Source organism: Esox lucius, chromosome 16, assembly GCF_011004845.1.
Source record: "Esox lucius isolate fEsoLuc1 chromosome 16, fEsoLuc1.pri, whole genome shotgun sequence".
Lineage (NCBI taxonomy): Eukaryota > Metazoa > Chordata > Actinopteri > Esociformes > Esocidae > Esox > Esox lucius.
The window spans coordinates 20,428,378-20,455,265 of NC_047584.1; the positions used below are offsets into that span (position 1 = coordinate 20,428,378).

General features: G+C 40.5%; 2 protein-coding genes across 2 annotated transcripts; both read right to left on the reverse strand.

Annotated features, from left to right (window-relative positions):
* Positions 1-722: 722 nt before the first annotated feature.
* Positions 723-22,363, reverse strand: hibch (3-hydroxyisobutyryl-CoA hydrolase). The gene is made up of 14 exons (XM_010879815.4): positions 22,264-22,363; positions 21,768-21,810; positions 21,276-21,407; positions 20,608-20,692; positions 20,347-20,427; positions 20,059-20,111; positions 10,353-10,431; positions 5,924-6,069; positions 4,905-4,991; positions 4,144-4,202; positions 3,122-3,203; positions 2,097-2,219; positions 1,855-1,888; positions 723-1,702 (listed from the first exon to the last, which is right to left on the reverse strand). The coding sequence occupies exons 1-14, from the start codon at positions 22,293-22,295 to the stop codon at positions 1,587-1,589; spliced, it is 1,152 nt and encodes a 383-aa protein (XP_010878117.2). The 5' UTR covers positions 22,296-22,363; the 3' UTR covers positions 723-1,586.
* A 354-nt stretch (positions 22,364-22,717) lies between these two features.
* LOC105016198 lies at positions 22,718-24,450 on the reverse strand. Its single transcript, XM_029113471.1, has 4 exons — positions 24,363-24,450; positions 23,838-23,878; positions 23,097-23,722; positions 22,718-22,986 (listed from the first exon to the last, which is right to left on the reverse strand). Exons 1-4 carry the CDS (start codon positions 24,448-24,450, stop codon positions 22,791-22,793), a joined length of 951 nt encoding a protein of 316 aa, XP_028969304.1. The 3' UTR covers positions 22,718-22,790.
* Positions 24,451-26,888: the final 2,438 nt, after the last annotated feature.

Here is a 26,888-nt window from a genome sequence, read left to right on the forward strand (position 1 = left end):
ACATGGAATCTAATATTTTGAAATCTAATGTAAATCTGATTCTTGGCCATGTGACTTGTATGAACAGTCAATTAGAAATTTATTAAGTATTTTAAAATATTGTTAACTAATAGCTTATCTGTTGACACTGATGTAGTTACTGCCTAGCCTGTTAATTGCTAACAATGAAATGACTGTGTGCTAGCAAGCTAAAATGCTAGATAGTCAATTGTTGACTAATGTTGCTAAAAAGTACTATTTAAAAAAAGATGATCTAATCCATCAAGACTTAAATGTGCACACCGGTCATTAAAATCAGATGACAATTATAGCCTCTGTAAATGAGTGATTAACGAATTGAGATTTACGGCCTTTACCATACACTATAAATGCAACAAAACATGCCATAAGGAATGAACACTTCAGTTACATGATAAAAAGGCAAGGAAAATGACATCTGGCTGGTGCCTCTTCTAGGGCAAATTCTAAACCATGAAAGCTTATCTCTGACGCCAAGAAATTACAGTGCCTCTGTTCTTCAGGAAAGTGTTTATGCTGGTTCATTGTTTACTTGGCAAACTTTGTGGCGAGTCATTTAGCTCATTTGGCCTCATTTCTCTCTGGCAGCTGGTAAGTGTGCTAAACTGTTGGCTGAGGGTTTGAGTGATGCAAATGGGATTTAATAAAAGTAAAGAAAGAGGGATGGATTCAGTCAAATCACATAATAGTACTCACACACCGCATATAGTTTTTTTTTTTTACTGATGTTGAAATCAGGCAGTATAGGCATTGAATTGCTGGGAAATGTATGGGAGAGACAGTCAGAAACAAAACAGGACAGTATCTCAACAAGTGCCATGATAACCATCTGATAACACTTAAAACAGGGACACAATTTCTTACCTAGCAGCTCCACCCATTTACCTACTGTTTTTACCACTGTAACAGCAAAAATGTCCCTTAGGAAATAACAAGGTCCATTTAGTATGCCGCCAGACTGACTTTCAAAAATGTATTTTCATTATTTATATTGACTGATATATGTAGAATCAGTTTGAAGTAACTCATTTTTCACTTTTGCAAAGGATTTCTAATGCCAAGCTAATTGCTTTACCCATAGTTCTAGAATGTATTCAGCATTACACATTTTGTATCCAGCTAGCTAGATAACACAAATCTAAAAAACAACAAATTAGTAAATCTAATACAAAGAGAACAGATTTAATGTGTCATCATCTTAAGGACGATCACTCAAAAGATATTGCACTTTGAATCCATGCTGATTTTATTTAAAAGTCATTATAGCAGTAATGTTATAATGCACTAAATGGTGAGGTAATCTGTCTCTACCCCCCCCCCCCCCCCAACAACAATGCTCTTTCCAATACTGCTGTTGTGAGAGGACACTGAATGACTACTGTAGGATGTCTGAGACCAACATCTATACTGTATATCCCTTTCCTCCTCTCCTGTCCAACTGTATAACCATTGAGTCATGAGGTCAAATTCCAGTGAGAACCTGGTATCTGATGAATCCTGCTAGAATCTTGCTAGAAGAAAAACCTCCCAAGTGGGAGGGTGTGGTGTTTTTATCTTTAGGGCCGCTATTAGAGCTTGAGGTCATGCTCCTCCAGAGACAAGAAGCAGTCCTCCACACTCTTATCTGAGACTTCCTCCAGTGTGGATGGGTTCCACTTGGGACTTTGGTCCTTGTCAACCAAGACTGTGTACACAAAAAACAAAATTATTGCACTCAACCAGAAACCACTTACAACAACTACACAAAAATACAAGAACATTTGTACTGAACACTTCTGTACAGAAATAAGGCTTTAAGTCAGAACGGCTTGTGCATTTTTCCACCAAACACCTTACCTGCCCTGACACCCTCATAGAAGTCACTGCCCTTCTGTAAAAGAATAAACTAGAATCAAATCTCATGATACACATACATACATTCTTAAAAATAATAAAGAGAGCAGTACATAGCTAATCGTGGAAATCCAATAAAAAACAAACAACAAATGACATTACCTTTAGATGAAATAAGTTTAAATTGCTAAGAAAAGAGAAAATGTGACAGGAAGAGAAGGTAGTATTAATAGCCTTGAACATACCACCATGCAGGCTTGACTTAGTCTGTACTCCATCACCAAAACCTCCTGCAAAGTCATGGTGCGTCCAGCCTGAATCTGCTTGAAGGTTATCTTCAGTGACATGGGAGACATTTTGGCGAGTGTCTGAGTTTCACAAATACAAAAACACCAAGGAATGTTATATGCCAGCAGAACTTGGTTCAATCCACTGGCAATTATTTGAGGTGATATAGTATCGTATATTATTGTCACACAATGACCTTCTTCGCATTAAGTTCAAAAACAAAGCCTGCACTGATGAAAAGGTCAGTAGTATATAGATGGCACTTTCAGCTGGCCTTGCAGTATGCCTAGTAGCCTAGGTAGATATTCTTCATTATCATCACTCTATAGAAACATATTTTACATAAGTCTTCCAGGTAACGGCACAATCTATAATAAAGCAACTGTGTATATATAGGATCAGCATTGTGGAGTGATGTCACTTCTTCGCACTCAATCACTCACAGAGCATCCCAGCTTAAGTATTTCAGATAGAAAAGTGTAGAAAAGACAGGAAAGATATTGGAGAGGGAGAGTCAAATGACAGTTAGCTAGATTCAAATCCATACAGACTCATACATGTGCTAAGTTTAGCGTTTTAGAGCAAACATTTCAAACATTCCTACACAGCAACATATTTAGTTCCTCAATATGTAACCGGAGAGAAATGGCTAGCAAGTAAATGGTGTGCGCTGGTAGCATGTCACTCGAGCTGAGACCTTGAAGTGGTTGTTTTCCTTGCTTCATTAGGGCCGCAAAGTTTGTGGGGTGATAAAAACAATACCTTGTGGGGGACTGTTTAACAATTACATTTCATGGATTTTCACAAACACTTTGTGTCCTACAGTTAGCACATTCAACCACAAGTCACTGGTAATATGTACCCCATACTTAATGAAGAATCTGTCAGTGCTAGAAAAATAACGAATAAAAATGTCAAACCCCATGTGGGGCAGTCAGACAGCAGCTCCACTCAGCTAGCCAAAGGTTGAGGCCTGACCTACCTCAGCTTGTTTCTGAGCGAATGGAGAGCCGTCTGCCTTCAGGTTGCATACAATCCCCTCCACACTGCTGGACTGAAATAGCCTGAGGGCCACAGGAATACAGGGGTGAGACATTCAAATACACATGACTGAATAGACCCATGACCACCTGGACAGACCGTTATACAGTATTCACAATACACACAACACAAAAAACATTTAACTGTGTTGCTAGTGGCTGCACATGGAATAAAAAGCCCTTCCCTCTCTAACTCCTAACTGCCCTTTTCCCAGCTTCCCTCATCTAAGCTAGTCACCTAGCATAGCCATATATTAATATTTCAAAGTGATTCGCTACAGCTGTTCCTCCAGCTACTACAGTAGTAGCTGCATGGTGCTCATACTAGAGGAATGAGCACGGTGTAGCTACTACTAGAGGAATGAGCACGGTGTAGCTACTACTAGAGGAATGAGCTCTGTGCATGCTAGATAATGTCTGGTACAGTGGATAAAAGGGAAAGATAGTCATATGCATGAAAAATAAAAATTGACTGAAAATGAGGTTTCCCCTAAAAAATAAATTGTTAGTGCAGTAATTGTATTTTTACAGTGTAACCGTCTAGCCCTTGATTAGGTGAATCCAGTGTGCCATTGTACTGTGTTGGGCTGTGACTACTACAGACTAGCAAATGCTAATAACAGTTGTCCCACTTTGACTCAGGCTTGTTTACATGTTCGGCTCTGTTTAGGTCACACCACGGTCCAGTGCCCTCTAGGCCAGACAGGCTTTACTTCTGGCACAGATGGACACAGTTATAATCTGAGGAAAGTCATCAGTGTTGGAACTAAACCTGCCACACCAGTGTGCTATTTTACTAAATATGTCCAGCATCAGTAACAGGGCACTCCTGGTACAGTAGGTGTGTGTGTGTGTGTGTGTGTGTGTATGTGTGTTAGGAGTAGGAGCTGTAGGAGCAAGTACAAATATATTATATAAAATACTTAGGAGAATAATTTGGGAGACAAAAGTTCAGAGGCCTTACTTATCAATCACATCTATGTGTTTCTCAAGGACAAATGGCTTCTCAGCATCCAGACTGCTCTGCAAACAGAGAACCCAAAACTACCAGTTAAACACTCACATACACTTCCTTTTTTTGGCATTTCCTTGTTGGCACTTCCCACTGTTAGAAATCTCAGGCCAATGGCCCAACATTACAGTATATTGTTGTGTTCACATCCATTTAAACTGGTTTACTGCATTTCCCACAGATATTCATATTATACGTTAACAAAAGGTGTTATAAAAACCTTCTCCCTGAACACACTAATCCAACGCACAGGCCAAGGTGATGATACACCCACAATACGGTGTAAATAATAACTGACTGTCCAATAGTAACTGAGGATGTAACAATTCTCAAGTGTAGTCACTTAACTCCTCAACACAATTCAGCCTCTGTTGGGACATTTAGGGGAAGGTGTAAAATGAAGGGCTATATTGCTTGGAAGAAGGGTGCTTATTAAAGGGGAAATTCTGCTTTCTGGAACACAGTGGTGGAAATATTCAACTGAGGCCCCTACTATCAGTTTTACAAAGGGTACATAAATCTGCCAGGTAAAGGTATCTGACGCAACAATGCACAATAAACAAGGCAGAGTAGTGTAATTTCAGCCCTGGGTCAAACAGCCACTACTGATAAAGAAAGTGACATAACCAGTCAGTCAACTGCTACTGATAAAGAAACAGACAGATACACCTACATGGAGACGAATGTAACAGCCAATCAAATTTGTAATGGACCTTTTTCTGATAGGAGTCCAAAACTCTGGCGATGTCTTCAATGGATGGTGCTTTTAAGTCCACCAGCTCCTTTTCAAGGGCTGCAATCTAGGGAAGAAATTAGGATATTTAACCATGACTTCAAACTCCTCTCTTTGAAGTCTCAGTTTGAGCGCATTTTCTAAATTAGTCATAGAGATTTCTGCTACTCATAGGTAAAATCGAGTTTTTGCCCGTTGCTGCTCTCCTGTCCATGAACTGCATCCATGCATGGATGTAGTCCTACATGAACTCTAGTTCCTACTGATAATATCATCACACTAATTCCCAATTCAAGGAATTATGGTACATTGCCTGTAAAAACAATTGGGCAATGATTTTCTGATCCTTTTTCAAAGAGTTCAAATATCTTGTCAGAATTCATCTGTTATATAGCCATTTAACTTCTGTAATTGTTTTGTAATGTGTTAATTTCCCTTTCATACTGAATAATGGTGAACTTGACCTGAGTTAAAAACCAGAACATACTGTATCTGACAATGTTATTTGTTTATCTTAGCTGGCTAATAAACTCAACTCAATAACGGCGATGGAATTGGACTGGAGCTCCAACATGACATACGGTAAGTTATAAAAAAACTAAGTATTTCAGCACCAAACCAATAGCTGAAACAGGTGGAGAAATTAAATGATTTTAATAAAAATATAAAATCAGAGCTCCAGTCCGATAACTCTCGTCACCTATTAACTCAATCATGAGCTGTCCACTACGTTCATTTTGTGGGGTTAGCTGCAGAAGTTTAAAACTCTTTAAGCCTGTCATCACAAGGTTGGTTGATGGAAACAGAAGTGCAGGCTTTCTTGCAATACCTTTCAGAAATAAAGATTAATCAATAAAAAGTGTGCATCATGCATCCTGAGTTTAAAAATTTAAATGGGTATATAAGAGTCCCAACAGCTATCAACAAGAGTGGACTCAGCACCTGGCTTCCCATTGAAGCCCTGACCTCCCACCAGCCCCTGCCCTTGCCCAGAACTACCTTCTGAGATTCCACAAAGTGGCTAGCAACTCCTGCTTTCTGGACATCACGTCCTTTGAGGCGGAAACCCGTTAGGGCCAGGAAGAGACCCAGCTGGCCCTGCAGCCTTGGCAGGAAGTAGCCACCACCCACATCAGGGAACAGTCCTGCCAAATCAAAACAAAATGAATCACGGTGCTTTAAATCAGATTATTAAACATCCAAAGTGAAACATAGTGTTCTCCAGAATGATCGGACCTCTGCAAAAATGAGCATAAAATGATATAAAATTATAATTGCTATATCTGGCACTGAAAATTAGTTACATCTAATATTTGTTTGAAGAATAATAAAAAAAGAAAATACTACTATTAAATAACAGGTGATACTTCACAAGATGTGTGTGTGTGGAATGAGCAAATGTCATTACACAACATTCATAGATCTCACACAAGCAAGTAACAAAGACTGATCAACTTATTTCTCAGTGTTCTCCTTGGAGCTTGCTGTGAAACCCTGAGAAAAAAGCACACTCATCTATGGAATATAAGGAAAATACTAGCAAACAGTTCTTTATACACGTTGTGTTAGCTCTCAGATGAGATACTTATCTAGATGGACAAGCCCTTGAAACAAGCTGATAGTTGGCCACCAGAAGATTGCCAAGAGACAAAAACAATTTCCAGAAATGTCCAATTAAGGCTTAATTGGGGTAAGGGGTTAAGGGGCTAATGGATGAAACATTACTGATCAGATCACTGCCATAATCCGTCATTTAGGAAATATTTCAATTGTGCAGGATGCGAGTATCCATGCCCTGATATTACGTAACGAGAAAGATTCCAAAATGTTTGTACAGTTATTCCATGGAATGACAAAATGGGAGGGAGGACGTGCAGAGCGAGCTCGGAGATTAGAATTTCTGACCCAATTCTGGGCTGAAAATGTAATATCATAAATGCCAGATTACGAGTACTTTTGGGGCCTGGGGCCTGGAGGGTTAAGGTCCAACACAATCTCTTAATCCCATCGTGGAGAGGGTTAAGGGGCTGAGGGTGGAAGATGGGGGAGGGACATCCAAGCAAAATGAAAGGATGGAATGTACAATGTGTAGACAGAGCCCCATTCATTTGGTAACACTTAGAAATGCCCTTTTTTTCAGCTGAAAAGCTAATTTTCTAATCTATTAAAGTAAGATCAAATTGATCAGAAATACAGTGTGGACATTGTTAATGTTGTAAATGACACTTGTAGCTGGAAACAGCTGATTTTTATGGAATATCTATGTAGGCATACAGAGGCCATTATCAACAACCATCACTCCTGTGTGTCAGTGGCACGTTGTATTTGCTAATCCAAGTTTATCATTTTAAAAGCCTAATTGATCATTAGAAAACCCTTTTGCAATTAAGTTAGCACAGTTGAAAACTGTCATGATGATTAAAGAAGCATGTGATGGTCTGGGGGTGCTTTGGTGGTCGTGAAGAGATTTGTACAGGGTAAAAGGGATCTTAAAGAAGGAAGGCTATCACTCCATTTTCCCATCAAGCCAATCCTGCTGGTGGGAGGTGCTTCAGGAAGCATGGAGTGACATCTCTACAGATTACTTACAAATTGATCAGCAGAATGCCAAAGATCTGCAAGGCTGTAATTGCTGCAAATTGAGGATTTGTTGACAAAAACAAAGTTTGAAGGGCACAATTAATATTCAAATTAAACATTATTATTTTTCATCAATGACTATATTTCCTAATTTTGCAATATTTACTATTCCTAACTTATTTCATATATGTTTTCATGAAAAACAAGGACATTTCTAAGTGACCCCAAACCTTTGAACTGTAGTGTAAGTGTAGACCCCGGTAAAACTGGTCTCTGTCTGTGATTGGCTCTCATTGAATTAAAGAAATTGTCTCTCTTTAAATTAAAAAAATCACAGATTAATGTGTTCAACATGGAAGAGAAGTGAGTTTAAACAGAAAACGTTCACCATTTTATTGGGCAAGATCCAGTAAACTCCACGGTGGTCCCAGGAATCGAACCCACTATCCTAGCATTGCAAACACCATGTTCGAGTCACTGTCACAGAGAACGTTGTCAGAGGCTATAAAGCCTTAAATGTTCACGCTTGTCATAACTTTTGAAATAATTTGACAAAGATACCAAGAGTATGTCATGATACCTGTGGCATTTACATTCAAATGCAAGAGAGGTGCAAAAAACACAATCAACCTGAGCTTTAACTATGAACTTTGCCCTTTCTAATGTTGTGGTAGAGTGACTAAAGAGAAGTGCACTGCAGCATTTGGCTCCGGGCCAGAGCTGTGTGGCCCAGCAGCAGGGTAGAAACCCAGGCAGCTCCACAGAGGATTAGTCAGTCAGCTTCAGCTGAAGTTTCAGTCTTGCCGTTTGAGACTGTCTCTACTAATAACATTACAGCATTCTGCGTGCCAATATGCCTGTTTTGCGGTGTCCAGTCATGCACACGCATGAACAAGTCACGCACGTGCTCACAAATACCCTCCAACAGATGGGTCTCAGATTGTGCAATTTCATTGTGTTCTACTTTTTCCGCTGCCTTGCCAATACCAGGGCACATGCCCAGAGTAAAAAAACAAACCCACACTATTTGTGTCTCACGAAAAACATGCAACTATTAGTGAGTCGTAGTCCATCTGGCAAATAATAAACCTTGGAAACTGTACAATACTTTTACATTTAGAAACATAACTCACAATCACTGCTCTATTCCTAGGAAATCGATGAGTTAAATCAACCATGCACAAACACACACGCGCACACACAAACAGAAGTTTTACAATTGAGACCCAGCTCACACAGCATATGGACGCGCCTTGTCTGGTCCCGTCTGTGTACCACGCAAGAGACTGTGCGTGTGAGTAACAGAGACACAGACAGACGCTGTGTGCCTGAAGATGTGTATTTGTACGCAAGTGGTGTGTGTGTGTGTGTGTGTGTGTGTGTGTGTGTGTGTGTGTGTGCGCGCTTGGCCACTGTGTTACTTATTTACTACTTATTATCAGTGTTGTTGACTTATTACCAGTTTCTAATCCCTCCTGTTACCTAGTCATTAGCCCTACCAGTTGTAAACTGAACTAAAACCTCCTCAAAGACACAGTCTTGGTACTTATGTAGAAACACCATTACTATTGTGATTATTATTACATTTGATGTTTCTTTCTTACTCTTTTATTACATAGTGGAAATGGGCCCAAAGTAAGTCGGTTGTATCTAGTAAAAAACATTTGATGCTAGTGTGGAGGACCATGACATAAAAACCCAGATCTTCCTCCAGCACAAGTCTGACTCCCAGGTGCCCGTCAATGTGGTGAGAGATCGTAAGATGTTGCTCTTCAATAATAGATGTCCATTTCAGACCCCATTATGAATCTTTATGGTCAATTATGACTGGCTTGATACACAAGACCATGCCTTTCGCTGCAAACCACTCTGTTAATAATTGCAGGCTATTCCACAACCTGCCAGAAAAAAAAACAATCTTAAATCTCCTCTGTTGATGATGGTACTGCTCGTCTTCGTACAGCATAAGATGGGAGCCGGTATTATGATCGGTAAGGACAACAATCACTGCATATATCCACTATAGGCCTTAATGATTTGGGTTTGGGTGGAGCTGAGTAAGGGGTCAAATCATGCCCAGTGGCACAGGCCTTAGGCATACCCCACACCTGGCAAAGCACATGTGGGTATGAATGATGGTCCGAGACCAATGACTTGATACTGAGGCTCTGCGCGAGACTGGCCTCAAGCATGTTAACGTCGTTTGATTTGTAGTGGGCTGCTTGGGATAGAATCCTACCTTCCGCTGTGGGTGAGGCCCATTTGGTGACAGGGGACCATCTGCATCCCTTCTGCTTAGGCAGCTTAACTCTACTGTCATTTTCCAGTTTAAAAGTATTTTTGTATGGTTCCTGCAAACAGAAACCCTCAAAATATGAAGACTGACAAAGGCAATTTGTGGACTTTGGTATTATACCTTTTCTAACTAATCTATTCAACCCAAAAGCGGTTATCTAACAAAAATGTTTTTGATGCATGATGGTATGGGATATTAAAATATACATATTTTATTTTCTACATGTAAAAAAAGAAGTGTAAAAGTCACATTATTCTATACAAAGCCATTGGGTAGGAGGACTTAAGAGAAACAGCGAAGGAAACAGTTGTGTGTGAAGGAGTGAGAGTAAAACAGAGTGAGGGAGTGAGAGTAAAACAGAGTGAGGGATTGAGAGTAAAACAGAGTGAGGGAGTGAGAGCGTGCTCTTCTTGCGTCACAGATGTCTGCTTGGTCACTGCATTATTAATGCACCGGCGCGACTATGCCAAGCAAGGCTACACACTCCCCATCACATGAGCCAAACAAGGCCCTCAGGGGAAGACCGGGGCGGTGGCCGGCACTCTGTCTTACCGATTGCTGTCTCCGGCATGGCAAATAAAGTCTTCTCAGTGGCCACCCGAAACCGGCCGTGGACCGATAGGCCCACACCCTGGGAAAAGGAAAGAGGGTTTGTGTGTGAGTAAACGGGGAAGATAAAGACTTGGGGCAGAGAGGAAGAGAGGCAAGAAAAGGAACAAATAGGTGATAAATGGAAAGAACAAATGGAAAGAAGACATCCATGGAAGCAAGAAAATGGTGAAGAGATGGACATGCAATGAACACAGACTGAGGCAGAGCAGTGCTGCCCTTTGACCTGTGTGTGGTGCATGGATGTGGATGTTAAACAAGCCTCACAGGACATCAGGGGGAAGGTAACCTCTTCCCCTGCCATCATAACCTCTTCCTTTGTACATAAGCCTGTCACAAAAAACACTCATTAGTCGATGTGGCCTACTGAAATAAAGTATTTAAGTTCAGAAAATAACTTCCCTTGGCAGCTTCTTCCAGCTACGGTTGTAACATTGTACCACAATTGACCCATCAGTTCTTAGTGTTGGTGCAGTTTTGAGTCTGATCAGGCTGTTAAAACTACCATGTAGCGATTAGTGACAGGGAGCACTAGATACTAGGTCAGCACTGTTGCATTGGAGATGGTTGCTTGATAAATTAAGCCACTACCCATCTTGCAGTGAGTTTCTCACAACTTTCATTTAGCTACTGTTTGAATGCATTGTTTCACCAGACCTTCCATGCATTGGGGCAGAAGTTTCCAGTAATGACATTAGGGAGATGGGTGCTGGTTGACGGGGGAACTGGCCGGGCATCCCTGCAATAGCAGCACAACACGCATTGTTGCCATGGAAACAGTACGTGTGTCTCGACTATCACTCGGATACACGTACCCACACATGCGCACCCACACACACACACACACACACACACTCATGCACTCCCAAAGTCAAGCGCCAATGTCAGGACAGCTTGCTACAGGGGAGAATCTGATATGATTTGACTAGACATCGTAGACAAGGCTTTTCTCTTACTGACATTAACACCTCCCATCAAAGACCAGAGGCTGAATATTCGCTCCTTACAGCTCAAAACACAAATCGATCAAAATGTTCTATAAACATTCCATGTAAACTCCAGTTACCGCACTGGATTGAAAATGGCCCTAGAAATGTAAAGCCATCTGAATGAAAATGTTTGCAAAGTGCCTTTTTTTCCACATGGTGCTGTCAACCCAAGCTGATTCCTAAAGCGATCACTTTGTTTACAGCTCTCAGTCTTTACATTATGTGGATACTTTAAGGCTGAAGGTGATTAATAAATTAGGGTGGATTTGCGCTCAACACAACAGCACATGGTCAGCATGGATGATGTACTCACATCGTGTGTCCACAGCGCCTCAGTAACTACAAAGGCTTACAGGAACAACAATAATTTGACGTGGACGACTCCAACCACCTTGGGTGAGTCTAGAGGTTGTGTGACCAACCGTCATGCAGACTAAACAACATCTTATCAGAGACTAAAGGAAATGATGCATACTGGGAAATTTGTAGCACTTATGTGATGTAAATATCACCATATTGACACTCATATGACCAGCACTGTCACCAGGAATCCTGAGCCCCTGAATAGATACATGCCTGGGCCCACTCACATACAGATAACATTGTCAATATTACGATCAGTGGGCCCTGCATGGGCCCCGTGAATCCTATCCACCTAAACTAGGATACACAGAGAAGTGGCATTCAAACCTTTTCGGCTGGGTCCCCCAATTTCTTCTGTAAGAATTTCTGTCCACCCAATTTTTTTTCATCCCTCTTGTACATGTAGTCTCCAATATTTTTTTTCCCCAGAAACCCCACAGCAATTCCTACTAGGGGCCACGACCCAAACTTTGAAGACAATGGGAGTAAAAGATGCCTTTCTTAATAAAATATATAAATAAGCTGTGGCGGAATGGTGTAGCAGTTTTAGCTCCCGACTCCAGACCACACATGCTTCATTTGAGGAAGTAAAGAGATGAGAAATGGTTAAGAATAACTGCAATAACTAGTAGATCAAAGCAGCCTTGTCAGGTAAGGTCAAGTCAACAGAGGGCCATTGGTCCCCAATGGATGGGATTGGGGACTGTCTTTTTCCGCAGGTGTGTAGAGCAGTTGGTGTGATTGATTAGAGTTATGGTTGGTGTCAATACTTCAGCCTCCTCCCAATACATTCTAATCTCCACCCTTGAAGCAAGTTGAATAAATCTCATTTTGCTGAAGGCCTGGGCCATAAAATAATTCCTGTCGTCCTAAAGGCTGATTTACAGTACATACAAGGACAAACACAAGCTTGTAGTTATTTGACCGCTCTATGAATTTTGTGTTCAACATATTACATCAGCTTCTGATTACATTTTGATCAAATCCGAAGGTCAACGCTTTTTTTGCAAAGTGATGGGTGTGTTGATGTCTGTCAAATCTTATTCGCTTTTTGTTTGGTTCGGTGAGGCATTCCACCCAGATCAGTTCACCAGAGATAAAAACGCCATTTAAGATCGCAAATTGATGGAATAAGAGTTGTTTGTCTAGCCAACTATAACCAGTCTTTTCTCCAGTATGGAAAATACCACCCATTGACATGTCAGTGTAGACTCTGGAGGAGGGAGTGGAAAAGCAGATTCCCTGCACAAAGGTTCACAGAGAATCCTTATCAGGATGGAATGTGGGGCTGTATATCTCACATTTTATGGAGACGGGAACTGCTGGTTGGAATAAAAGATTTTGCACTTCATTTAACATTCCATAAGGTGAAATCAATCCCATCAAAGAACAGGACACTATGATCTACAGGTGCCACCACTGACCGACCACCCACCCACACACACACACACACCCGTCAAAAGACTAGTATAATATACTGTATAGCCCACATCAAATACATTTTGTTCTTCACATTATATGGCTTCAACAAGAAAAACTGACATTTTAATCAATATACTGTAGCTAATAACACTGCAGAAACATTATTTCACACCTTTTTGTAAAACAAATAAAAAATAAAATGATACAAATTAACACCTCCCACAAATCACTGACTCTTTTCCACTTTAGGTCATTTCTTCTCAGCTAAGGAAACTTCAAAGGTCAAGTTGGTAACTTACTGCTCACTAGAATAGCACCACAGAGGAAGGATACAATTGCCAACTATTCCCTTTGAAGTCAACAAAAAAAACCGGATTTTTCATCAGATCATTCCAATCCAGTATTGTGTACAACAGCATCCCCATCATCTGAAGGACACAGGAGAGAACACTGCTCATCCAAAACAGGTTGAACTGGTTTCCTTTTAAGGCGGTATTATTTATCCATTCCAGGAACCATTCAGTTTAGTTGAACACAAAGTTCAGTCCTTTCAGCAGGAGACTAAATAAAAAGAAATATGACCCAAAGGCCTCTCGACTCTCTTCATCAGGCACAGACAGCATTACAGAGACATTAGCGAACAAGAAGGCTTTTCTCCAGCAAGTACGTAGCCTAGATGTTACACAGACCAGGAAGAATGGCCAAATCTCCAAGACCTGTGCAACACAAACAGTTTTCTCTGGTCTTCCTTAATAATTAGAAATATAGAAATGTTTTGCCATCTAGGGAGGGAGCTGGGTGAACTTATTGTGGTGTACTGTACATCCAGCCGGACTCTATAAGGCAAGACCTAAAATGGATTTATAGTGTGACTGGCTTTAATTTCAGAGTTTGAGAAGTACAAACTTACAGGAGTAGGCCAGCAGCAAATATAACAATGCTGTGTGTGTCCATACTTGCATGTCTCTCTCCTTTGCAGAGGCTTGTTAGTATGATGGCCAAACAATAATTGTGCAGAGTACTTCATTTCCTAGTGAAGCTTTGAGTATGCACTGTGTTTCATCCCATGAGTGTGAAATAACAATGTCTAGACCGATCTATCAGGGGAAGACAATTCAAGTTGATGATGCATCACAACAGTCAGCCAGAGGTCATCTTTCCTGTAGCTGTACATCCTCTGTTCACTTGACTGAAAGTAGAAAGGATAAGAAACTGTGGCCAGGGGGCAACCGATCCAAGGCAGGCTACCAGTAGCTTACTCCCCACTAAGTAGTAAGAGTTAGCACTGCAAAAATATCAGGTACTGCAATCTCTCATCTAATCAATGGTAGATGACTAATTCATTTCAAGTAATATTACAGCTCTGGGTGGTTTGTGCAATTGTCTACTACTACCATAAATCCAGTTTAACGATGACCATCTCTGACAGCAATACAAATAAATCTCAGAAAAAGCAAAGTATGCTTAGGCCACCTGTATGTTTTATAAATAGTTACAGCCTGCTTAAAAATGAGCATCAGCTGTAAAGAACCATCATTAGAAGTGGACATCACACCATTAACTGATTCACAACTAAAGGACTAGTGGCACTATTAAAAGGCGACTTACAATACAAAAAATGTTTCCCCACATAGCTATAGAACAACTTGCATCGGATGTAATTTAGTCATTGACTTGGACTGTGAACAACCAATTCACTCCTTAGAATAATGATAATCCTTAAAAATTATGGGGTTTTATATACAAATTATGGGAAAGGTCACACTACCTTTGCGCACAGACCACTGGGCCAAGTACAGCAAGGAAAACCAGCCTAGGCTTAACATGGTAGGTGTGTCGCTCGTGATCTTAACAGTTACATGCCACTTCACAAACAGTGGGCTGTGTCTATTATGAAACAGGGAGAGATTAAATTGACAAATGAATCAAAGAAAGCTAATTTTCTGTGGCCAAACAATTTCCAGTGTGTCCTAATGAACTTGATCTGGTACTGGGATTTGTTTTTGTACTCGCTAAAAGAACATCCAGATGCAAGGGTTAGAGTTTCGGGGGGTCTGAGTGCCTGATTTGATAGACTATCAGGTTTGGCAGTCACCAGGCACCCCTCCACATCCTAACTGAAATGTTACGCTGCTATATTATTGTGCTGGGGGATATGAGGAATGCACTACTAACTTTTATCAGTCTCCTCCAGTTTTACATTTTAGGAGGAGATGAGGTCCTGGTCCACACCTGCGGAATACCTGGTTTGGAGGTCCCGTTGCTGTCCCTGTCCTTGTCCACCTGGTCATACTTCTGACCTAGTCTAAAATCAAATAGACTCTGGATTTAGCCCAGAGAAATGTATTTATTATTCCAATTGGACTCTTAATATCTCACCCGGCACAGCCAGAAGAGGACTGGTCACCCCTCTGAGCCTGGGTCCTCTCTAGGTTTCTTCCTAAAATTCGACCTTCTTAGGGAGTTTTTCCTAGCCACTGAAATTCAACACTACTGTTGTTTGCTCCTTGGGGTTTAAGGCCGGGTGTCTCTGTAAAGCACTTTTGAAAAGGGCTTTATAAATAAATTTGATTGATTAAACCAATGTCCAGATGCATGTTCTATCCAATTTACACAATGAACACACAATGTGACAGCGTGATTGGCAGGTGATGTGTAGTGAAACGAGTTGTGTGGCTGGAAAGTGTCATGAGTTCACAGGGCTATTATACCGTAAGTATAGGGCAGTCTGCCTCTCCATGTAACAATTAATGCTCTACAAATTCATTGATTTAAACATTGAACAAATCATATGCCTCGATCAAAAAATGTACATAGGAAATGACCAAAAAAAAATACTTGAAGTGTAGATGTGGTTTGCTTACACAATGACAGTATCGAGAGCACGTTTACCAAACTTGTTATTTGCATCATATTTCAAGTGTTTTTGCAAATGTTTCTGGGTAAACTGGTAAAAGTAGTCATGGAACATAGAGCTGGATGGTATGATAAACTTCAAAATGAAGTTTTTTTTTTTTTCTTTGACATACTGTTTAAAGTAAATAATCTGAGTCTCAGTGAATTGCCATTTCCATAGAACTGCTGTATAGCAGAGTAGCTCTCATGTTTGATCAGGCTAACAGGCAGTACAGGAACAGACCAGGATGTAGGCGCACACACATAAACCTGAACGACCAATAAATCGAGCCCTTATTCAGGGGTGATGGTTCTGATTAGACAGGGTGAAAAGGCGTCCAAACACTGCTGCTTTCCCCATGCAACCACCGAATTTATGCTTTTTCCGGGTTGTCTATCGGTAGACAACCACCCTAACCCTACGTGGAAATACACAGAACAAATGTCTGGCATAAATGTAACCCATAGTGATAAAGTTGGTTTAGGGAAAACATACTTTCAAACTTGTCAGTACACCAGATATTGCAAGCAGAAGGCTATCACCTCTTCTGGTGAGTAATACAGGTAGGTCTGACAGTATACAAGATGCCTCTCCATATTATATATACAGTTGTGCTCATAAGTTTGCATACCCAGGCAGAAATTGTGAACGTTTGGCATTGATTTTGAAAATATGACGATCATATGAAGCCATTTATTATCACATAGTTATCTGGCTCCTTTTTAAATCATAATGATAACAAAAATCACCCAAATGACCCTGATCAAAAGTTTACATTTGAATGTTTAGCCTTGTTACAGACACATAAGGTGACACACACAGGTGAAAATGACAATTAAAGGTGAATTTCCCACACCTGTGGCTTTTTAAATTGCAATTATAAATAGTCAATGAGTTTGTTAGCCCTCATGTGGATGCACTGAGCAGGCTAGATACTGAGCCATGGGGAGCTGAAAAGAACTGTCAAAAGACCTGCTTAACAAAGTAATGGAACTTTAAAAAGATGTAAAAGGATATAAAAAGTTATCCAAAGCCTTTCAAATGCCAGTCAGTACTGTCATACACTTATTAAGAAGTGGAAAATTCAGGGAAATCCTGATACGAAGCCAAGGTCAGGTAGATTTGTTTGGGATACAAAGAAAACCCCACAGGTAAGCTCAGGAGAAATACAGGCTGCTCTGGAAAAAGACGGTGTGGTTGTTTCAGGGAGCACAATATGACGATACTTGAACAAACATTAGTTGCATGGTCAACTTGCCTTTACTGTGCCAATGCTACAAAAAATACAATATGCCCGACAACACCTTGACACTCTGGCACACTATAATTTGGAGTGGCGAGACCAAAATAGAACTTTATGGTCACAACTATAAGCGCTATGTTTGGAGAGGGGTCAACAAGGCCTATAGTGAACAGAATACCATCCCCACTGTGAAGCATGGTGGTGACTCACTGATGTTTTGGGGGTGTGTGAGCTCTAAAGGCACAGGGAATCATTTGAAAACTGATGGCAAGATGAATGCAGCATGTTATCAGAAAATACTGGCAGACAGTTTGCATTCTTTTGCACGAAAGCTACGCATGAGACGCTCTTTGACTTTCCAGTACGACAATGACCTGAAGCACAAGGCCAAGTTGACACTCCAGTGGTTACAGCAGAAAAGGGTGAAGGTTCTGGAGTGGCCATCACAGTGTTCTGACCTTAATATCATCGAGCAACTCTGGGGAGATCTCAAATGTGCGGATCATGCAAGACGATCAACGACTTTTCATGACCTGGAGGCATTTTGCCAAGACGAATGGGCAGCTATACCATCTGAAAGCCTCATAGACAACTATTACAAAATACTGCATACTGTCATTGATGCTAAAGGGGGCAATACACAGTATAAAGAACTAAGGATATGCAGAATTTTGAACAGGGGTAATAAAAAATTAATTAATGTGTTGCCATGTTTTGTTTTATGTTTGTGCCATTCTGTTATGACCTACAGTTGAATGTGAATCCCATAAGAAATAAGACATGTGTTTTGCCTGCTCACTCATGTTTTCTTTACAAATGGTACATATATTACCAATTCTCCAAGGGTATGTAGACTTTTGAGCACAACACATACATACATACATATACTATACAGTGAATTTCCTTTTTCAAGTTTTAACATTGTATTTGTTACATTATAGCAGACATTGTGGCAGGTCTAGCTAAATGCCTGTGTATCAACACCTAGACAACAAAGTTGTTTAAGTACAGTGTTCCCCCATTTCATGCAACTGTTTCAGACACAAAGATCCCATGTCAGAAAACATAGAATTGTTCCAAAATATCCATGTTTTACCTTTTTAAGAATCAAAATGAATCTATTGGACAAGGTTAGTGACAGAAATGTCAAGTTCTGCTTAGCAAAATTAAAACTGAACTGCTCACAATCAATGGACTTCAGTTGGTTATTTAACCAATCACCAAACAGTTTAACTTTGTAAAGATCTCGATGATCAGACACATAATTTACCCAAACCCAAACTTAGAATATAAAACGTATTAAACCCACCCAAAATCTCAGATACTGTGTGTGAATGACCAGTCTTGCCATGAATATCGTATATTCACACAATTACTGTACGCTGATTGACACAAAGTTGGCAGTATTGTAATCAATTGACAATCAATGATTGAAAGAAAAGTCCTGTGCTCTCCCAAAACGTGCATAAAGTCTGGTAAAAAACAGGCCAGCTGACCCAGCTGACAGTCTGACAATTGGGTGGGTCTGTCACCATATGTCTTGTCCATCACTCACATCACTTTGAATGACAGGCAGGGTAGAAATCTATTACGCAACCAAATCTGGAGAAAAGGAAAGGGTCTGAATACTTTCTGAAGGCACTGTATCAGGGAGACACTCATCAAAAACCACAATGGTTTGATTGTAGTGCTTCTTGGTAGCAGAAAGACCATTTCCTCACATTCTTACTAGATCACAGATGACGGTTTTCCTTCAGGTTTGTATTGACTGTATAAGGGAGTAGCTCAGGATATGGCTACTGTCAGAGTAACTACAGCTAGTCCCTCACTGCTTCCTCTCTTCAAAACAACTGCATGACAACAAGGCATCGATTCCCATTCATTTCCATTTACGATATTTATCAGACACTCTTACCCACAGCAACTTACTGTTGCAAGTGCATACTGGCCCCCTGTGGGAAATAAACCCACAACCCGTGTGATGCAGGCTCTACGCTCAACCAACTGAGCTAAACGGGACCTACCAGGAAGTGTGACAGAAGCATAGGGGGGGAGCAGTGGCAGCAACAGGCTCTGACCTACGTCACCTTTTACTGCGACCAATAAGAACCCACCTCTGTTTTAACTAAAGAATCAAGGGAGCCAGTTGGAGCTCTGGGGCTGTATAGGATGTGAAAGGTGTCAATTCAAAAGGACAAACACGATGGACACCTTCACCTAAATGGAATGTAAGTTTACCTATGATGATGTGAATGAAGTACAAAAATGTTGTCCACCAAAGCTTGTCCTTGTGTTTGGAACACTCTTCTTTCATATGAACCTGAAACTGGGTCAATGCTGATGACTCAAAGGCTTTGCATACTAACGCTACTATTTCTGCACGCATAAAGGGACATGATAATATGGAAATGACAGCATATTCAAATGTGCATAGCAGTTCAGAAGTCAGCCAACTAGCTATCTGGAAACTACTTGAGTTTTGGAAAACCATATTAGGGTCATATCCATGTATTTATTTGGCTGTTTTCCTCAAAAAGAGAGAGATTAGCAGGACAAGATGACTGCCAGTACAGCAATCCACCCTTGCTCTGATCCCAGGAAATCATGCTTTTCATGCTCTAATGTTGCCATCTGGTGGTCAAAATGTGAACCACAGCAATTACTTGAAAAATGATATCCATTGTTCGGAATTCTATATATTTGGAGGAGGGAATAAATAATGAAAAAGATACTCACCCCTCCCATTGTTATCCCATCAATCAGGGCCACATATGGTTTCTGATATGTTCCTTTAAAGATCAAATAGAATGTATATCAATACAGGTGCTGTAGAAAAAGTGACTGTCACACAAAAAGGAGGGAAACAGGTAATCCAAAGAAAAACGTCATCACACACTCATCAGAGAATGCGTAAAGTACTGTGGGTTCTTGTAAATTCATTACGAAAACTACTTTTTATAACAAACAGCTGCAGAACTCGCCCCTTTAGCTAGATAATGGAAAAAGCAAGACAAGGACACATACCAATAGTATTGTTCAGGATGTATTCTTCACGGAAGAAGTCCTTAGCAAGAGGATCTCCTACCATCCCAGCTTCAGTCACAGCTAGAAGGAAATGACATCACAAAAGGCACAGCAAAAGCACAGATATCAAAATTCTAAATTATCCTTCAGACTGAGTCAAAATTGTTGCTTGAAAATGTAGATGACAACATGTTGCAAAAAATACACACACACACACACACACACACACACACACACACACACACAGTTTGTCTTGTTTACCTCTGATGTCTCCACCTGCACAGAAGGCTTTCCCCCCAGCTCCTTTGATGATAACAATATCAGTCTCCTTGTCCGTCTCCCATTTCTACAACAAAACATCCAATGGGTTAAAAATGGTTCTGGAGTACATCATGTTGGTGTCAACTCTGACTGGTGTACATAAGTACTTACGATACATCACATTTACATTTTGGGAATTTAGCTGATCTTATCCAAAGCGACTTACACACATTGCAGATTTACACACATTGCACAGACTTAAATAGAGATATACATATATTTTTTTACAATAATATGATCTATACAGTGAGGAGAAGAGGATGAATGAAACAGCTGGAGGCTGGGGATAATTAGCCAGATTCCATATTTTTGGCAACCAGTTGATTAGTGCAACTCTGCATTGTATTGTGCATAAATACAGCTGTCATCAACAGTATACTGGCCATGTACGAAACCCACTCCTGTCTTATTTTGGAAATATGCTGTATTTGTGTTAAGCACTTTCCTTGGCCTGAGGCCAGGTTTTAAAACCTCTGAATAAACTTGGCTAAAACCATTCCGACAGATTGGCATTCCTCGCAGCAGTAAGGAGTGACGTTGACGCCTGTTCTCATCAAGGGTAACAGGTGTAGCAGGTAGCCTGGGTTAACTCACTGTGACCCTCTCACCTTGAGCTGGGGGTACATGAGACGGATCATGTTCACGTTGAGGGCATTCAGTGCTTTGGGGCGGTTCAGGGTGATCACCCCAGCATTCCCCACTTTCTCCAAAAGCACCTCAGTCCCAGCTTGACTTGACATCTGTCCCAAACACATACAAATACAGAAGAAAAGCCATGTAAACACAAGCTGAAGCATTAAGGCAGGGGTGTCAAACCGGTTCCACAGAGGGCAGTGTCCGCGGGTTTTTGGTTGTTATAAATTGGTTCCCAGTCCAGACCTAAACAACCAGGTGAGGGTAGAAACTAAATAATTAGTGACCTAATTAATCAATCAAATACAAGGTGAGAGCAAAAACCTCTGTAGGTATAGTTCAACATGCACGATGACCTCTCTCCTGTCATTCCAGTGGAGTGTATTACAACACTTGGGCTTGCATAGTCAGTGTAGCCAATTGTCTCAAAGAGCAATTGCCTAGCTCAATCTATTCCAAGTGCTTACCATCTGTCCTTGTAGTATTTGCAATCTGCAGAGGGACCTTAACCTATAGTGAATAACAAGAAATGTGTGAAAATTACAAAAAAACAAAGAAAACTATCAACACTGTACATTTGGACATACTTGTCACCTTTACATCATAGTTTAGTGGTTGTCAGTATAAAATGTGAGGCTGAACTTTGTTTAATTTTGCTGCCATGCATCGATTTTTGGAAGGAAGACATTATCTGCGTTTGGAAGACGTAGTGTCCTGAATGCAACGCCAAAAGATGACCCACTGATCAGTGGATCGTGCACTGTAGTCGTTTTCTATACAAATTCTATATTCTGTAACGTCTGTGATTCAGTCAGCAAACACTTTTGTGTACCCATTTGGCAGAGTTAATTGGTTTGCAATGTAACAGTCTTCTCAAACTCTGAAGTTCACCTTCAGTAACTTTACCACAACGTAGTGGGTACTGTACTGATAAAAGAAAAAAGTTTGCTGTCTTTGTCCTACCTGATCGTATTACTCAAAATATGTTTTGACATTGCTTGTATTTTCTGAGCAGCTTGAGACGAAACCGATCGGCCAGTTTGCGCTTCCTTGAATGCAGCCGTGTATCCTGATTGGTTACTTAGGTTAGCGTCAATGGAGTGGGTATGTACCATCAAATAAACTGTAGATGCGTTTACTGGTTAGGTTTTACTACACTGCTCTCTACTGGGCAAAAATTTGCACGCACCAAGTTAGATGTTTAGGCATACCTGAGCTAATTAGGAAAGTAGGCATGGTTCAAATGATTAAATACTATAAGACAGTTACATAAACACCCATTTCTGTATCTGTATTCCCCAGTCTCAAAACAAATGGAATATCAAAACGCATATACAATGTGACTCACTGGCTTGTAAAAATGATCTACACATTGATTGAAGAGTTTTTTGAATAATATGTTTATACAAAAAAAAAGTAATTCTCCTTTGGGTATCATTTTATTCAATTCAATATTCACTGACAGTACTGTTACAAAAAAAACATGTAGTTTAAGCGAGTTGGGATATTCCTTTGTTGAGTACACATATTAGGTATGTGGTTTTGGGAGCGGTTATGGTGCTAAGAGAGCATAGTACTGAAGGACAGAGAAGCCCATGTCTGTTAGGGCTGATCAGAGGGCAGATGTTATGTCCCTCTGACTGCAAGGCTTTAGTCAGAGTCGCTGCTGCACGAGCTGCTTGAATGCTGCATGACGGACAAACAAACAGAAAACAGAGAAAAGGAAATTGTTACTATGTACAGTATCACCTTCAAACAGTTTTATGAGATTTTATAGATCTTGTATTGTCTCCTACCCCACGACTCTGCCTCCCTTTCTTGTGACAACCATTATGGCAATGACCATGAGGGTGACGATGCCTGCCTCCACGCCCACGCCCACGGCCGCGCCCACGATCATGCCCTCCGCGATGTCCGCGGCCACGTCCGCGGCCTCCATCCTCGTGATGACCATGATGATGACCATGATGATGACCATGATGATGACCATGATCCTGCCCTGGATAAGGCTGGTAGGGAGGGGGATGGATGGTTCCAGGGGGATATCCCTCTGGCCCTGGGTATCCCCCTGGCATTGGCTGTTGTCCTGGAACTGGGTACCCCCCTGGTCCAGGCTGTTGTCCTGGGTATCCCCCTGGTCCAGGCTGTTGTCCTGGGTATCCCCCAGGTCCAGGCTGTTGTCCTGGGTATCCCCCTGGTCCAGGCTGTTGTCCTGGGTATCCCCCAGGTCCAGGCTGTTGTCCTGGGTATCCTCCTGGTCCAGGCTGTTGTCCTGGGTATCCCCCAGGTCCAGGCTGTTGTCCAGGGTATCCCCCTGGTCCAGGCTGTTGTCCTGGGTATCCCCCTGGTCCAGACTGATGTCCTGGGTATCCCCCTGGTCCAGGCTGTTGACCTTCGCTGGGGTTCCTGGGATACTGGTTTCCTGCACAAAGATAGATATGGAATATCAACCAAATTAAGTGCATTTACAGTGCAGTATCAATTGTAGTAGTCGTACTGACCAATTCAATATATAGTTCAGGTGAGCAAACAATTACCTTGGTTTTGACCCCACATCTTAATATTATAGATGGATACCCTGAAAAAAATAAATCCATTATTATTTACAAATGTTATCTTTTCCCTTTGCTGAAATGGTGCATACAGTTGTCGTTGTCAACATATCGCCATCTGTTTTGTGTCACAGGGTAAGTCACAGCTGATCTAACCAGTCTGACGGGTTGAGGGATTTGCTATCTGTGAGGATGTGGAACACTACTGCATGGAACCGATCAGGTTGGTATCTGTGCACTGTATAATTCCATGGAAACACATTTTATCCCTTTTTGCATTTCATTTTTTTATGTAAAAACCTGTAAACATTGACAGATTTATATTTTTAAAAACTAGTTGAAAAGTCCTGGAAATTATTGCAGGTGATTTTAGGTGAATATAAACATTTAAGGTAAACTTAAGTTTAGATCATGTGTATGATGAAAGACCTGAGGTGATAATCAAATAAAAAAGATACTATTAAAGTTTAAAAATAAGGCATTGTTCAGAAATAGAATATGCCTACTTACTAGGATGTAGTTGCAGGTAGAGTTGTGTCTGAATGGCTTCCCAAAGGAATAGCTCTTTGACTAGAGACGCATAGGGCCACACCTTCATTCTTTACCTCACTACCACCCTCCCTGAATCTCATCTATCACATGCACAGAAATCACTCACTACCACAAGAAGCGTTGCACTATTATCATGTATTCTTCATGTGCGTGCTGTATGTCCAGAATGTACCCATAGGGAAATGTAAATGAAGGTAATATACAGCCCCGGAGAAAAAATTAAGAGACCACTGCACATTTTTCTTTCCTTTCCAGAAAAGCCGAAAAGGAAGGCTTTGAGGAACAATTAAGAAATCACTGCAAATTGAACGCATTTGTTCCTCACTCAGAACTTTCCATTTCAACATTTTTGGAAAGGAAAGAAAAAGATGCAGTGGTCTTATAATTTCTTCCAGAGCTGTATGTTAAGTCTTTTAATGAATATGGTCATATATTAGATTTCCGTATGGGTATAATGCAATTCAGCTTTTAGCTACAAATCTTAAAGATTTGACAGTTTCATCAGCGTTAGTGCTAAAAGACAATACCATCTATCCAATGACTCACAACCCGGATCATTTTCATTGGAAAAAACATTAAAATTCATAATTAAATAGATGGCATTCCTAAAAGGAGAACTGAAGGAGTTAAATGAGGTGAATGACAATTGTTTATCAGTGGCGTAAAACTAAGAACTGTTGTATGAAAAGGTGAAAACAGGAATGTGGTCAGATGTGCTCACACCTGCTTTGAAAGGACACTTGTGTACGTTATCGTAGAATCTCGCCCTACTGTTGGTATGATTGACAGAGAATTCTTTTTCATTCAGACACAGCTGCACCCCATCACCCAAACACGTAGTCATGCATGCACACAACCCCACACGCACAATGTATTATTCAAAAACAGTTCAAAACTGCACCTAGGTTTCCATTGGTTAGTTTGATTTGGCAACTCATGCTGTGTGTATGGAATTATGTATTTCTGAATATGCTATGTCTGTGTGGGTGAGCATGTAGAGTATATGTTTGGATTACGTTTATTTCAGTCGCTTTGGTGGTATTATCAATAGTATTACAACAATAGTATTGTGAAATACAACGAGTACATTCATTAAGTCATCAAAACAAAACATAGAGGAATTCTTTCAGTTAAGTCATTGTAACAATCATTTAGTCCAAGACCAAACAATGTTAGACACGTATTTCATGTGTATTTTATGTGCTAAACATAACAGCTTATTTCACTGTTTCCACATTTGGCAAAACTCTTACTGTACATTACCCATCACAATTGACAAAAAAAAATTCTCCATTATTTCTAACCATAATCAAAAGTGTGATCAGTGACGACATCTTCTACAATCATCATTGCAAAAAAGTAACTTTACTGCATCATGTTTTCTTTGTCTAATCAATTGTAACAAATATTATCAGAAATAAATAAAATAATTGTAAATGTTTAGCACACACTACATTAACTTGCAAAAATTCTGTCTTCGGCATTTGGCCATGTTATCTTGTCCATGTCACAATGAATATCTTCATTTTTCTTGCACTGTGGTAATATTTTTTTAGTATGACAAATCCAAACGTGACATTGGTCACCAGTGATGTCATGACATGTCTTATCCATGAGCTGTTGGAGGGTGACATGCTCATGGGAACGGCAGTCATAGACCTTCCCTCCCCATATTAAAAATAACTTTATTGGCCAGGTCTAGGGTCAGGAATCTGGGTTTGGTCCAAAATCACCTCTGCAAGGTGGAACCTAACATTATTACACACAATTTAATTGAGGAACTCAATAAGGTTTGCACCCAGAGCATTGTAAGACCCAAGTGGCTTATGTCCTACCAGCCCATCTTCAGATTATGGCAACACATGGGAATGTTTCTCCCACATGGTCCAGGCACATGGACAGTTGCTCATTGGCTAATAATATTTAATTGACACCGTCAAATTCTGGCACTGTAGAAGCCTGCTTTATCAACAAAGATCTACCTGTGATGGTTCAAAACAGTTCAGTTTGTAGATTTGACCCTGTTCAGGGGCTCTCTGAATCCTTTCCTCTGCCTTGTGGACAGTGCCAGTGTTCACATGGTTTAGTTGGCTATATAGTTACCAGTTTTGGTACTTCTGTGGATGGCCATCATGTCCTGTCCTTTATTGTATTGTACACAGGCAATGTAGTGGTATTTTGTGGCTCACATTACCAACAGCAAGGTTGTGGGTTTGAATCCCACAGAGGTGACATACAAATTTATGACCTTAGGGTGGGGATTCTGTACTTTTCAGTCTGAGCATAGTAGACAAAACAATGTCAAATGCCATGATGGTTGAGTGATAATCAGTTATGGACATTGGGCATAGTGATAGGAAAAAGTATTTTAACAATAGAGAAAATCTTACCAAAAGGCATACATGTACTTTGTATGAACATAATGTATTTCAGTGTCAAACAGGTCTTTCTGGATGTTTTTTTTTTTTCAGTGCTTTGAGTTGT

What these genes read in the sequence shown, in the direction of transcription:
- hibch (XM_010879815.4), bottom strand. Translation starts at nt 22,295, where the DNA reads ATGTCAAAACATATTTTGAGTAATACGATCAG. An exon ending in ATGGGATAACAATGGGAGGG is followed by an intron (nt 10,432 to 20,058) that starts GTGAGTATCTTT and finishes TCCTTTTCCCAG; the next exon opens with GGTGTGGGCCTATCGGTCCA. An exon ending in TGGACTCCTATCAGAAAAAG is followed by an intron (nt 4,203 to 4,904) that starts GTCCATTACAAA and finishes CTCTGTTTGCAG; the next exon opens with AGCAGTCTGGATGCTGAGAA.
- LOC105016198 (XM_029113471.1), bottom strand. Translation starts at nt 24,450, where the DNA reads ATGAAGGTGTGGCCCTATGCGTCTCTAGTCAAAGAGCTATTCCTTTGG. An exon ending in GATGTGGGGTCAAAACCAAG is followed by an intron (nt 23,723 to 23,837) that starts GTAATTGTTTGC and finishes ATCTTTGTGCAG; the next exon opens with GAAACCAGTATCCCAGGAAC. An exon ending in AAGGGAGGCAGAGTCGTGGG is followed by an intron (nt 22,987 to 23,096) that starts GTAGGAGACAAT and finishes TCCGTCATGCAG; the next exon opens with CATTCAAGCAGCTCGTGCAG.